The sequence below is a fragment of the Diadema setosum genome, chromosome 17 (assembly GCF_964275005.1).
Source record: "Diadema setosum chromosome 17, eeDiaSeto1, whole genome shotgun sequence".
In the NCBI taxonomy this organism is placed as follows: domain Eukaryota; kingdom Metazoa; phylum Echinodermata; class Echinoidea; order Diadematoida; family Diadematidae; genus Diadema; species Diadema setosum.
Window position 1 is genome coordinate 20636035 of NC_092701.1, and position 15084 is coordinate 20651118.

General features: G+C 38.4%; 1 protein-coding gene across 5 annotated transcripts in view; it reads left to right on the forward strand.

Moving 5' to 3' along the window:
* LOC140240879 (band 7 protein AGAP004871-like) overlaps window positions 1-15084 on the forward strand; it is a 165403-nt gene that overhangs the window by 112868 nt on the left and 37451 nt on the right. For all 5 annotated transcript variants that reach the window (XR_011902044.1, XM_072320653.1, XM_072320654.1 and 2 more), the window contains exons 3-4: window positions 7733-7805; window positions 13903-13985. Coding sequence is in view for 4 of the 5 variants with exons in the window: in XM_072320653.1 (XP_072176754.1) it covers window positions 7733-7805; window positions 13903-13985 (156 nt within the window). In the remaining variant the exon portion in view is untranslated. The remainder of the gene's footprint in view (window positions 1-7732; window positions 7806-13902; window positions 13986-15084) is intronic.

Sequence of the window (15084 nt, forward strand, 5' to 3'; positions counted from 1 at the left end):
CTGCTGCGGATGCCTTGCCGCAGATCTGCCAGAGATAGGCATCATTTTCACATGCAAATTAGCTGCTGTTAATGATGAATATTCATATAAGTACGATTTCAGGAAGAGCTTGTGGTAGATCTGCGGCAAGATTTCTACAGGTACCGGTATGCAGTATGAGTAAGCGGCATTAAGGCTGGGGCAAGTCAGCGGCAAGTCTGCAGCAGACGCCTATTAAATATGTATAGATCTAGTAAATGACCTAATTTAACCTACATCGGCAATTCAGTATAATGCACGAATTATCAGGGCTGCTGCAAGTAAGCAGCATGGTATGCAGCAGTCTAATGCTTAGACTCAGCTATTATAGTTCTACATACAATTGCAATGCATCACATGATTTATATACCCACAAAAAATTGTTATGTTTTATGGCACGGTTACTAAACTATCTGTGGCGGATCTGCAGCAGATCTGCAGCAGGCTGTTAATGATGAATATTCATAAGTACAATTTCTGGAAGAGGTTGTGGCAGATCTGCGGCAAGATTTCTACACATGCAGGTATGCGAGAAGTCTGCCGCAAGTTCCTCTCTGTGGCAGCCTTCCCGCACACAGTTAGTATGCGGCCGGTCTGCAGCAAAGCTTAAGTTCTGCCGCATACTCCCGCTTACTCTTGCCGCAGACTAAAAAGTATGCCACAGACCTGCGTCAAGTCTGCTGGAGATCTGCGGCAGACTTTTCTTTTTCTTATGGGATATACTGTAAAACCATATTTTTTAAATTTTTTTTGAAACTTTTGCAAATTTCACAAGGAGCCAAGGTTGGGAAAGTAAAGTGCATTCATTATTGTTTGTGTACACAATGCATCGAACATGAGTGGCGATTCGCAAAAGATCCATGTCACGAAAAAGGCCGTTGGCCCCAATTTGCAAAAGTTCCTGATTCTAGTACAGTACCTTATTCCTTGTAACTGTTTACCCTCCCGTGCCCATGTTCTTACTTTCCGTATGCCATTGTATTTTTTTTTTTTGTGTGGTCAGTTCATCTTATTTTTTTTCTCTTTTTTTGTACCGGTATCAGTGTCTCCTCTGTCATGGATTGTTTGTGTCTTGTTTTTGTGTCACTGTCATTTAATTATTTCGAGTTGTAGGGTTTGATGTGCAAAGAGGATTTAGATTCTAAAAGGCATTACTAATAAACAATGCATTGTGACTTTTATATTCAAAAGAAAGTTGTAGGATGATAAATCTTCACACTCCAGGAAGTTTTGCTGCAAAATTGATATTAATAGAATAAGAGTTCATTGTTTCCTGAGGGGAAAGAATATTTCTTCATTATTTATTGTGTGGTTTGTCACCCTTATTGGATCTATTTACTTTAATTCAATGCATTTTTCAGTACAAGAAGTCATTGTTTTACCCCCATTTTGACTTCAGGAATCCACTTTTGTGTATACCCGACAGTCAAGGTTGAAGTCAAATGAAGATATCAAATGCAATGAAAATAAAAACTCAGATTTTACACTGTGTGTAAGAAGTAAAACCTACATCTACAGAATACTGTCGTGCGCATTCTTTCCAATGTGTCAACTCTGCAAGAACAAGAATTGCTCACACAAGGTACCTTTGGCGCAGTCTGACACTTCTGAGGACATAGCTGAGGGTGTTTGGACTCTTTACTGGGTACCAAGTGGGGGAAATTATACTATTGTCTTATAAACAAAATTATGTGTATTATTTGCTTTAGAAAATGATGAAGCAGATCCTGCTCATTTGATAAATCACTACAAAGAGATAAATCAATGCAATCTTGCCCAATCACTATTGCTAAATAGAAGTGCTCATGACTTTCCTTATATTTTACTAATGACCAGTCATTATATTCTACTAATGACCAGTCATAAGCATAATTATATTATAGACAAAGCAAATTCCTTATCATGTGTATGCTCTCAGCCAATTGTTTGATTAGGTTTTGCTACATCGTTTCATAATATTAACTCTTTATGTGCCATGGTGTAAACCAACTGTGTGCCACATTATTCTGAGACAACAATGTAGCCATGATTTGGAGGAACAATTCGCTTTTCAAATCTCTTTAAGTTAAAGTAGATTTTTGTAACCCTGGAAATGTAATGAGCAAAGTTGTAGAAAAAATGCCAAACTTTGCTTTGATGTAAATTGTATGACAAATCTACGATTGTTTTTCTTTCAGATGACCAGTAGCCATATTATTGTAGAGGTATTACGTTTGCACACAAAACAGTGACAGAAACTTAGAATTTACTCGCAAATCCAGTAGGGAACACCACTTGATAGCCAATCACCACATAAAATCAAGCTACCTGTGGCAGGAATGGAATCACGAGAAACGCTTTTCTCATACTGTGACATTTGGCGATTTATCAGTCGGTTTGGGCAGCTTTGTGCATTTTAGCAGAATACGCGAAGTTGGCACGCCGTCGACTGAGTTGGAGGTGCGAATGTGGCACATAAAGAGTTACGAATAGCATTTAGTCTAAAAACCTAATGGTGAAGATGGTCATTTTATGTGCAGACTGATGAGTGATGCATAAATGACCACACATTTGAATAAGAGATATTTGTTTGATAATAAAAGATAAATAAAGAGAAGATTAGTAATCATGGTTAGAAAGGACAGCCATTGGCAAGAAAAATACAAGTATTGATTATGGAGCACACCTTTTACAAGTCTGCACATGCAGAGCGTGCAATATGTGGTTCAGGCAGTGAAAAGGTGCATGTTTTCCCCTTCTTCCAAAGCAATGTGTGAAGATTCTATTAGGTGAATTTCAGCAAGTTGTACTCTGCTATGATTAGATTGATGTATTGGAGTACCCATGAGGCGGGTGTAGAATCATCCCTCAGGCGGCAGACTTGGATTCATATTAACCCATTGAGGATGGACTGATTTTGCTATAACACGCATTTCCAATAGACACCTGCCCGAGTATTCTCTGGACTTGTCTTCAGCGGGTTAACCCCCACCCCTACCATCTTTTGCTCCATACCCCCCCCCCACACACACACACACACATACGCGCAGTCAAAGATCTATTTGGTTTATGCATGTACTGTATACGCCAAATATTTCGCGAGGTTTTTTTTTTCGCGAATTTCGCAAGTCAGGTGCTATTCGCAAAATTAAAGACACACAAAAATATTGACTCTGATGCCGAGGTGAATGTGACATACGCATGTACACTTCTCCGTTCCGTATAGGACTCCACGATCAGGAATTTAAGCACTCACAAAATCGGCGGGAATTCCCGATTTGCAAAAATTATAGACTCGCGATATATATGCCGCATACAGTATGTGTGTAGATGCTGCAAATTTAATGACAGCAGGATAAAACAAAATGAATGGAGTCATGAGCAGCATAGAACTAGCATTAAAAACAAATTATTAAGGTGAAACAGTACTGTAAAGATTCTGAAAAGGAAACCTATGACAAGTGATGTAGGGCCTACCTGACAAATGTATCTACATGTACATGAACAAAATGGCATGTATTTAGATGGCTACCAGCAGAATTAGACCTTTAATATACAGAATACTGTAAATATTAATGTGTGTGGGTGCAGAAAACACTTAATTTTTACCATTACTTTATTTTCTTTCCACACATGGTTGGTGGCATGTGATGAATGCCCTCTCCATATGACAATGAAGATATTGTTTTGACAGGCAACAGTTGCAATTTCTGTCCTTTTCTTATACCTGTTAAATATTTGTAATTGCAAAGACACATGCATGTCAAACTGGAAAATCAAACATGATTAGAGTTTGGCAAATCAGTTCTGCTTCAATAGAACTTGCTGATTATGCAAAACTCTGACACGTGTGGAATTGCGGTGCCAAGGGAAATACTTCAAAGCAATGCTTGTTCAGTGTTCACATCGCTTCTAGCGTGGGAAGGGTGCACTGCAATCAGAGAAATGGAGCCACTGAAAGATATGTATGCCAAGAAAGTACTGCACACAGGCATGCAATTTACCCAGAGGGAATAAGAAGTGAATGCAGTGGGTCGTACATCAAAAGCAGACATGATGTGATGTGCTAGCAGAATCAGATATGAAAATAGGAGGAGAGTGTTCGTGCCTTTCTCCTTTTTTTTTTTTTTTTTTTTGTGCATCTTCCGCTATCTACGTGGGGCCCTTCCGTAATTGGACCGTGACATTTTGAAAGAAATCTCCCGGTCTTTGGCTTATCGTTGGTTCGCCTTGGCTTAGCGTAGCCGCGGCACCCCGTTGTGATCTAGCGAGAGTCCCGGGGAACAGGTGCAAGGGGTCTGAAGAGATACACCTAAGCACCAATGGATGCCAGTGGTATCACAGGGATGCTTTCTTTTCTGTCTTCTCTCTGTTTTCATCCTTTTTTTTTTTCCGGGATGGGGGGTGGGGGTCCTTTTTCTGCTTGACACATACTTGAGCATGCTAATTGGATTCCTCTACCCAGCAATGGACGTGGGGGTGTGAGCGGCTGTCGTCATTGTTGTTCGACAGAGAGGGGAAATTGGGTCGCTGGGAGGCATGAGAGGAGGACGAGGGAGGGGTGGACTGGTAGGAGGGACTTTATTTTCTCTTGTTAACTGGAGTGTGACCATGATTGCCTGGTGTGGTGGAGGCTCTTGATGCCCATCCTTGGATGTGTAGCTTGGTTCCTCCCTTGATTTCCTCTCCCAAACAATCTTTGTTTGATGGAGATTGGGAGGAGTAATTGAAGCTTCGCAAAAATCTAATCAGTGCATTGTTTTGTTGTTTTAGAATGATAAGGGCATTAAGTTGCCACTATTCAAAGGCCATAGTGTTCAAGGCACCTTAGCTCCTAATGTGCCAGACCCAAAACCCCTAACGTGCCAGACGTTTTTACCCAACGCCAGAAAGTTTGCGAACTGGATTGACAATGTAATTCAAAACTGTCATATCTCTGAAACTATTGACTGTTTTGAATTGAGTTCTACACAACAAATATCAAGAGATAATTGGTCTTTCATGTCATGTAGTCAGTTTGCTGTAATATCTATTTGAACCTGAAATATTGCAGAAATAATTGATATCATTAAAAAATTAATATAAATTTTTTGTGTAGTATGTAAAGAAAGAGTCAGTCGTGTTTTTTCTTCAATAGAACGCTCCCTTGACTCTGTGAGAAAGTTTTAGAGCTACATTTCCTCTTTCAAATGATAACAAATTTGTCTTCTAGAGTTGTATAATTCCAAAGATATTGGCAGTTCAATTTATCTTTTCAATTTCTTTTTCTTCCTCGGTAATTCATTCCCAAATCTGAGTCCTTTAGTCCCATATTTTGTATTTGAAACTAAAGTAAATCCCGGGTCCTGGAATAGTGTCTTTTGTCCACTTGAGAAAGAAGCACCTTCTTATCCTTCTTTTGTCTATGCGGACTGCGGGTGGGTGCACTCTGTTGAAATCGGCAGGCCTTTATTTACAGGTCTACTTTCCGTCCACTGTACATGTGCATAGACAAGAATACAAGCGTGTTCTTCCTATGTGTATGCTAGCCTGGGGACGATTAGTGAAGTTCACCAAGACAAAAGGATGAAAGACTTGACCGATGAACGAAAGCTTGACCCTCTTTGAGGGACAAAATGAAAGCCGCTCCCGCATGAGAGCACCCAAGCAGAACAGTGCAAGTGGAATGCATAGACAACACACGCAGATTCAGTAGCATACACATGCGTGGTTTATCAATGAGAATTTTGATGTATACACAGCTCGCAGAGGGTGCGCTCTCTGCGGATTTTCCCGACACGAAAAAATACATCTAGCTGAAAAAACATGTATTTACTCACAATTTTCCTTTGTAATTATACTCATATTTTTAGTGGAAACGAGGGCTATGCTAATCAGCTACCATTACATATCAGTGGCAGTTTCTTGGTGTAACGTATTATGGTACCACAAGAACTTAAATGACCAATGTTTTTCTCGCTCTTCTATAGTCGCCGATCGGCGACCATGGCACATCAGGACCAAGGTCGCCATTTGGCGACCATGGCACGTTAAGAGTTAACACCCTTATCATTCTCATTTGATGTTTTTTTTTATAACCTTTGAAGCAGAACTGTGATGTTAATGAAGCTCTATTAGGGAATGCTCATGCTTAGATAACAAAATAATATCCTACAATAACCCACCATGCTATCAAAAATGTATGTTTTCCATTAAAATCTCCCCCCCCCCCAGATAAGTTGAATTCATGTGGACAGGAAGAGTATAGTAGGAAGGTAAGGAGACTTGCAGAAATGGTCCAAGAAATGTACTTAAGCATTTATAAGTATCTACAATTGTATGTGTACATTGCCAGCAGTGAGAGTGTATTGTGCAGGAGGAAGATTTGTGACCCGCTACAACAAAAGTTTCCAAAAGCCGAGGGGGATTTTCTTTAAATGACATGACATTATTCCCTTACTCTTCCACTTTAATTTCATATACAACATGACTCATAAAAGTACTTGGTTGCGGAGATATTAGAGACTCTGTTCAGTGGTCTACGAAATCAGCATTTTTGAGAAAACCACCTTCAAAATTTTTCTTTCCGATGCAATCATGATCATGGGGAGATAAGGCAGTTGCACCTCTGGACAATAGAAGGTTTGCTCCTAGCAACCTCCACGATGCTCATACAAGCTTAGTGCCAGCGGTCTACGCACAACCAATTGGTAACCAGGATACGATGCACTGACCAATACGATCACTCTCTCGTTGCTAGGGGCAGAGTCTATTTATTTCCATTGTAAGTCTGAAAATCATGTTCCACAAAAATGCTAATTTCTTGTCTTCCCCTCAATTATTTAGCTTCAAAATTTCTGCGGATGATAGATAAAAATTAGACTACAACATTATGTCAACAGCAGAAATTCGATGGTTTTGACTGATTTTGGTGATCTGACTCCAAACTCAATTTTCTCGGCTTAGCCATAAGCGACTTTTGGATCTCCTTCTTTTCTTGTGGTGGGTCTCATTTGATTAGAGGAACCAAAGGTTCTAGCACATATTCAATGGATATTTATGTTAGGATCTTCATCTTTCCTTTCATCTGCTTCAGCCTCATCCCCCCCCCCTCCCCCCCAGAATAGGCAGGATTGATTTCAAAATGGACCAGAAAAGATGATGAAGTATTTTCATGCAAGACTGGCATGGAGGCTTTTTTTTTTCCAAATGTTGGGAAGAACCTTAACCCTTCGTGTGTCAAACTTTCATGCATGGCATATGTAATAATGAAACTTAGGTCTAGCATAGAGGCATGTGGACAATCTGTCACTTTCACAGGCAGAGGTGAAGAGTCATCACAGACTTCAAAAGAAACCATAAGGAAGAAACCCGCCTTGTATTTTGATACAATTTGTTGAGGGTGTGAAAGCTCATTATCTTTTTGCCATTGTGTGTTTTGTTCTTGTCTCATCAGTAAACTGGAACATTCATGCAGCTATGTCAAATTTTATGACTTGTGTCTTCCACCCACTGGTTTGTTTGCATGTTTGTTTTTTTTTTCCATCATTTAACTAGCTTTGCTCCTAGGCTTCATTTCAAGCAGTTTTTCCATCAAACAGAAAAGGACTTTCGAGATTGTTCATGTCAATTTGGTACTTTGCACAGATGTCATTAGAATGCTGAAACGATGTGAAAATTTCATCCAAATATCTGTACTATCCTGATGTTCATCATATTCCTTATGTTGTTCCTTTTGTTCTTGCCATGTCGACAGGTTGTTCAGGAGTACGAGCGTGCTGTCATATTCAGATTGGGTCGTCTGTTGCCTGGAGGAGCAAAGGGACCTGGTATGTTGATGTGTGATAGTCTGTGTGTCAATAACTAGAGGTTTGGGTTTGTGCCATACGAGATCAAGCAGAAACCTCTTCAAACTTTATCATATCGCATTAAATTACTGCAATAAGAAAAAAGAAATAGCAAGTAGAGCTGAAAAACCAAAAATCATTCATTACATGGTTGGTGTGGGTTTTTCTTTTTTCACATCTAAGATAAAGAAATGGGAGTATACATGATTTGGCCACAGACTGTCCTTAAAGAGAAAAAGACTGTTAACCAGGCCTATTTTCTTTCTATAAAAACACACGCATGTTACTCAACAGCCTGATCACTAAGATGTATACATCCTATTCATACACACTATTCGTTTTTTTCAAACAAGTGATATACTTGTTTAGAATAACTTCAGCGATGTGGAAAAAAAATTGTCATCATTTCTATCTACCTTAGATATGAAAGTGTTGCTCTGTACAAGGCAGTATTTATTTATCATTTTGCTTATTTATTTATTTATTTATTTGTTTATCTATTTGTTCTTGTATTTATGTATGTGTTTATCTATTCATTTTTTATTTATTCATTATTCATTAATTTTATACATCTGTTCATCCCCACCAGTGATTTAAACACTTTTTTTTTTCTATGGCGACACTGCAACATATAAATCAAGGCAATATAAATGCAAAACGTATCAATGTAAATAGAAAAGTACATTACAGTATTATGCAACCAAAGGTGATACCCTTACATGATAAAGGGAGATCATGTTTACCCATTTTTACTCAAAGAGAGATGTATCCTTTTAAGAATGTGTAATTCATTGAAGAAGAATCTTGAGAATACTCAGGCAGGTATACATAATACTCAAGGAGAATCTCGAGAATACTCGGGCAAGGCAATATAAATGCAAAATGTATCAATGTAAATAGAAAAGTACATTACAGTATTATGCAACCAAAGGTGATGCCCTTACATGATAAAGGGAGATCATGTTTACCCATTTTTACTCAAAGAGAGATGTATCCTTTTATGAATGTTTAATTCATTGAAGAAGAATCTCGAGAATAGCTGTCTGTGAGAAATGCGCGTTACAGTAAAATCAGTCTGTCCTCCATGGGTTAATTAGAAGTAACAGAGGTGAGTGAAGAAAACGATTAGTATATAGCTAAGCAGTCAAACCACAATGTTCTTGTTTAGTATTCCACTGGCTATTAGTGCAAAATACATTTTTTTTTTCCTATGCGACAGTATTCCTTGTGTTGAGCAGAATTGATAGTTGGGTAAAAAAAAAAATGAACAAATTGGTTAAGCTCACACAGAGTACAGTCAGGCCGTAGGCAGTGCAGGGTTGTCTAATCCTAAGAGTGGCGGTGCGTGACTAGTCCATGAGTTACGGGTGGTTGCCGTGCCCTATCTGTGACAAGCTCGCTGCGATGGGTAGCGAAGAAATCGATTGCCCCCTCTGACAGGCGCTCGCGTCTGATCCGATCAGGCAATCTTTATTGGTTCACAGTCAAGCCCCTCCCACGTTGGCTGGGCATGGGGCGGCATACATCATGAGATGAAGGGGCACAGCGGCTGTTGCCAATACAAAGTCTATGAAGGAAAACACCCGTTTCAACAAACAATGATGGGGAACACAAAGGGTGTCATATCAGATGAAATACATATCACAATAAATCTTTTGCTTTGCACGGGAATGCAAATCACCGAAAGGCACAAACATATTTAGAATCATGTATTGTATGTGTGTAGATTGTTTTCATGTGCACATATTCATAATACACACATCCTTGGTAATGAAAAAGTTTAAAACTGTGTAAAGAAATAGTATAATAAAGGGGTTTGTTTCTGTGTATGGCACATAGTACAAACTGTGTGTTATTTAGAGTACTATTATACATCGTAGAGTACACACACAGAGGCAAACACACACACACATGCACACATTTTTGTTGGTCTGAATATATTTTGATAAATAGTATAAGCCATATGTTTCTTTTTGCTGATTTCTAGTTTGCAATAGAATTCTGTTTTTTTCCTGGTGACACACTGAAATGCATGTCAGATAAGCTTTCTTGCAGGTAAAGTGTACAATGTGATGAATGCAAGTATTGCGTTACAATGCAACTATAAAATTCAATTGGAATTCATATGGGAAAGGACCCCAAGCTCATTAGTCTAATGAGCCACGTCATGAATCATGTGAAGTTAGTGCAATCTGGTCCATTAAAGGCACAGTTTATCATTGGGAGCAGTGTTTTAAAAATATTCCGAGTTATAAGATTGGGATCCATAATTATGTGTAGGTCAGTTGTATCACAAACCATCCTACCATATTAAAATTTTGCAATTAAACCTAAAATATAAGGAGATATCACTGTTTTTCTTATGAAACCAAAACTGTAGACAGTTTATTCTAGAAACAATTTTATTATAACTGTTGTTCACATTTTGTACATTTAACAAAACTCAGTATTGATTATCTTGATTAAGATTTTTACATTGGTTGTTTCTATCCCTAACTCACAATTTAGAGTTATTTTGAAGCACTAAAGCTGGGTTTTAGTTTCATCTGCAAATGGTAAATAATGCCTTTAATTTAACCCTTACTCTGCCTTATTGGCTGATTGGTGCAGATGTCTTGAAATGAAATGTTGGTGAATAAAGACTACCTAATGCCCCTAATCTCATAGAATTGTGTCACCCTTTGCCTCCATGTTGGACTGAGGCACAATGCTACACTTGAGATGGCTGGCTAATCTACAACAAGGTCAAGTTTGGGTGGATTACTGAATGCCAATAAAAAGCCTGGCAGGTTAGTCTAAGTGTCTGGGAGCATAAAGGGTTACAGGAGGATGATGATAAACCAGTGAAGTACGATGCCCTTGGTCCTTGATGTAGAATGAAAGCATCTAACAGAAAACATAGTCAACATTTATTAGATGAAGAATGTTTGGGACTGACAAAATTCACTTTTCCTGTTGAGCCGAAATGCTCAGAATGTATAAACGACCTCCCGAGTGCAGCGGGGTGAAGCTTAAATGCCTCCATAATTGGCCGGGCAAATCTTGTGGAGACTTTGATGCGATCATCTTCCACAAATGGGAGCAGCTCAACCCAGGTACTAGGGGATACTAGAAGTGTGCTTTGCATGTACAAATTGGTTTAGGCCTCTGAGACTTAGTGTTTTTTTAGGTATCAGAGAGAGAAAAAAAAAGGTAAATTTCGGGCTGTTTAGATTCAAGCAGTGCTCCTTAGTCTGCTCTTTAACTTTGTGTATGTTGAAATTGGGAACTGGTCAACTTCTTGTAGTTGTAGACCTTTGCTAACCAGCTAACATCTAAATAAGATGTTTAAAGATTCCCTGTGTAGCAACATTTTGTTTCAGCCATGCGCCACCTTTAAATGTTACACTCATTTTCAGATTTACTGAATATGTGTATTTCAAGGTCCCATTTTTATCAGTTTTTCACAAGTTCTCCCATGAAGATAAGGAAATTGTGATTGACTGGTTTTTGGTACATTACAACATTTATCTTTTAGACAAAAAAACAACAACAAACTTTTCTTGACATAAAAGAACAAACAATCATGGTTCTCCTGGGTTTCACTGACACTAAAACTTTCAAGATATAATTCTATCAGCTCAGTGAGATATCGATCAGAAGACATTTAATGTGAGCATCACACAGGAAAACATGCAGTGTCCTTGAAAGAGGCCACTTAGTACTGGCATCTGATACTGCGCTTCTCGGTAAAGCTGTGATGAAGTGCAGGGGAGTATGTTTTAAGTTAACCTCTTTTCAGACTACATCCCCCCCCCCCCTTACCCCATGGGAGGCCACCCAGGGGTAAGGGACATGATGTGCTCATTTCCCCCTTCAATTAATTCTAAGCAAACAAATTGGGCTTTCTATACTCCACTCAGTGATCTTGTTCAATAATTACTTTGAGGGTACATTGTTTGAGGGTCACTTCTTCAGAATAGTTGATTCACTACCTTGTCTCTCTCTTGCTTTTCATACTTGTGGTCCATAGGAATATGTCAGATTTTAAAACCAGAAATCTTTAGGTCTGATATTCTGCACTCTATATCACAAAAATGAAGTTGTTTGATATTGCTCATTTCACTTTTACAGTGCTTGTATTCACGGGGATAAAGAAAAAATATTCTATCAGGAAAACAAAACGTCTTTTATGTGCTTATGTTGATATCATATTTTGTCATAGGTAAACACATTTTCACAGTGCCATATACATTTATGTCACATGAACACTGTATCCTTCATTTGATCTTATTCCTGGATGAATCTTGCATTATTCAGTAAAGAACAGTTAAGTTACTTGAAAATGAAAATTCTTCTGTTCTGCCTGTTGTTGGAAAGGAAAATCTCTGCTGTGTAGTTCAGGTATTTTTTGCAGGAGTAATTTCTTGCACTCTGCAGGTTGAGATGAATTTCCTTTGCTTTTCATTCAAGAATCAAGACATTTATTAGTGAAATATAATATGGCATGCAAAAATATTATGTGTTTGTATTTTTTGTACTTATTCCTGGTTGCGTGAAATCAGTGAAAATGTCTGTCTAAACGCAAACTGTATATCAATATTGTTTTTATATTGGTCTAATTATTCAGTCAGTTGAGGTGAAGAAATAGATATGTGGTAATGGTGTGGCAATGATAGTGGCAGGACCCTCTGGAAGAGCAGTGGTAATACTGAAGACTATACCACGCAGAAACAAAACCATTTCCACTATCAATATTATTATCTATTATTCTTATCTTTATGCTACTATTCTCAATCTCATGTGAGGAGTGTGTAACAAATATTTGTTATACATTTCAAGATCATGAACAATTTGGCTTTGAGTGTTCGCAGACAGTTTCAACATCTATGTTGAGATGCTTATCTGTGAAATAGTTAGGGTTTTATTGAATTAGCAAGATAAGTAAATGTTTAACGACCCACATTAAGACTCCTCCCTCTGTTGGACATTTTTGAACGATGGACCCAATTGGGTTGTTCATGGATACAATATAAACTGCTGGAATAATAGACATGACAATTTCTGTCGTATAATAGTTAGAAAACATTGTGACAAGCGATTTATCACTATGAAGCTTAGGGTCAACAACAACAACAACAACAACAACAACAACAACAACAACACACATTTAGTTGATTAACTTCTTGCATCTTTATTTTATTTTTTATTCATATTTTGGATATACTTCACATATATGTGACCATGCATCACAAAACGAACAAAAAGTCGCACCCCTTGATTTTACATGAGCACTCCAAAAAGGTGAAACAGTCAACCAAGTCAATATTGGGTTTTTCATATTTTCTGAAAGAACTATATCCTTCATCTACATAATTCTTAAGTTTGGGATCATAAAATGGATGTAAAAGTGCATTTCAGCAGTTTTTCTACTATGCTTTTTTGTGTAAAGTAAGGAGATCAGGTATGTCATAGACGCCCCTTTTCATTTCTTGATAACTCTTTGCACACTCTTAACTTTCAAGTCTAGTAACTTTTGAAGGGATAGGACTACTGCTTTGAAAGTTGGAATTAATCATGGACAGAATGTGTTAGTAGAGCACATTCAATTTCAGCTTAATCCGATAATTTCTTTATTGTTGTTGCTTCGGTGGTTTACACCCTGCTTTTTGTCCCATTCATCGCACAGCTAGCAGGGTTTAGTGAAGATTAAGCGCTTGAATAGACCCTGTACTTCAGCGCCTCTTTTCTATGTTCGCACTTTCCCAGAGTTTGTGCTTTCTTTCCAATATTAAGATAGGTTAGGAGAGTCCATTTCAATTGAGCTATGCATCATTTTAAAGCTTAGAATCTGTTCTTTCAGAATCTGTCCTTAACCCGTTGAGGACGGTTTGATTTTGCTACAACACACATTTCCCATAGACTGTTGCCCGAATATACTCGGGACTCGTCCTCAACGGGTTAACTAAAAATCTGCGTCTGGCGACTTTTTGTTGGTTTTGTGATGCTGGGTCACATATGGTGTTACATACAAATGAGGCATGGGAATTTTGAGAGTTTGTTCATCTTTTAATGATTTTTTTAATTGTTTTTTTTCTAGGTATCTTCATGGTGCTCCCATGCATTGAGAGCTATACAAAGGTGGATCTCCGTACAGTGTCTTTTGATGTCCCCCCACAAGAGGTATGTTTCTAATATTCTTTGATACAATATTCCCCCCCCCCTTTTGTAGCTACAGGGTTGCTTGATGTCCTCCTATATATAAGAGATTGTCTAGTCTACAAGAGGTTATTAGCCACCTACAGGAGGTGCATTAGTGTTAGATTGATAATTCCCACCCCCTTGGAAGCTAGAGTGTACATAATCTCAGACACCCTTTGATCTGCATGTGCATGTGGGGTTTTTGTTTTGTTTTGTTTTTTTTTAAATCGAAGGTGTAAGGGCTTGTCATGTTTAGCTTACCCATCAAACTTTGGGGAAGTTAAGTTTGGAACAAGGTACTCATATAAGCCTGTGGCTGTTTCCGCAATCTTTTGTGTGAATGTGTGGTGTTGATGTGCATACCGCTTCTTGCATAGGGGTGTGTTGGTGTATACAATCAATAAGTGGGTATCATCATTTGCATACATGTGTGGGTGGATTGGTGTGTATCTGCATGCAAACTATTGCTTAATCTGTTTGTGCTAATACATAAGAATGGGTATCTCTCTCCCTATCTCTCTCAGTCACACACTCGCGCAATGGCAACAGCATATGCTACAAGGAGAATCAGAAACATGTCTGTTATCTAATTTGGAATGCCCACTGTCAAACACGAAGTCCAGGGCCTCGTTTTATCAAAAGATATTATCAATTATAAATTTCCTTACCACACAGGCTGCCATAAACTTATGATCGACATCAACTTTATAATCAATTATAACTCTTCATAAACAGGGCCCTTTGCTGCTTTACTGCTGAAATACCACCATGCTGAATAACGACTGTGCAATGCAGCAGAATTTATCATTCCAAGGGATTGGAAAGCCAGTCTCTTGGTCTTCAAAGGATGAAGAGGGTAATAAATTGTGTAATATGATATAAAGCACTTCTGTTTCTCTGTTGTAATAGATCAGAATATGAACCTGTTGAAAAACTAGTCCTGAGTATGATGATACAACATTTGCTCCTGCAACAATTGCTCCGGTCTTATTTTCTCCAAGGACTTAGGGTTAGGGTTGGGGTTGGGGTTGTGCTAGGGTCTTAGGTTTTGTTTGATGGGAGGATTAGGGTTAGGTGTAGG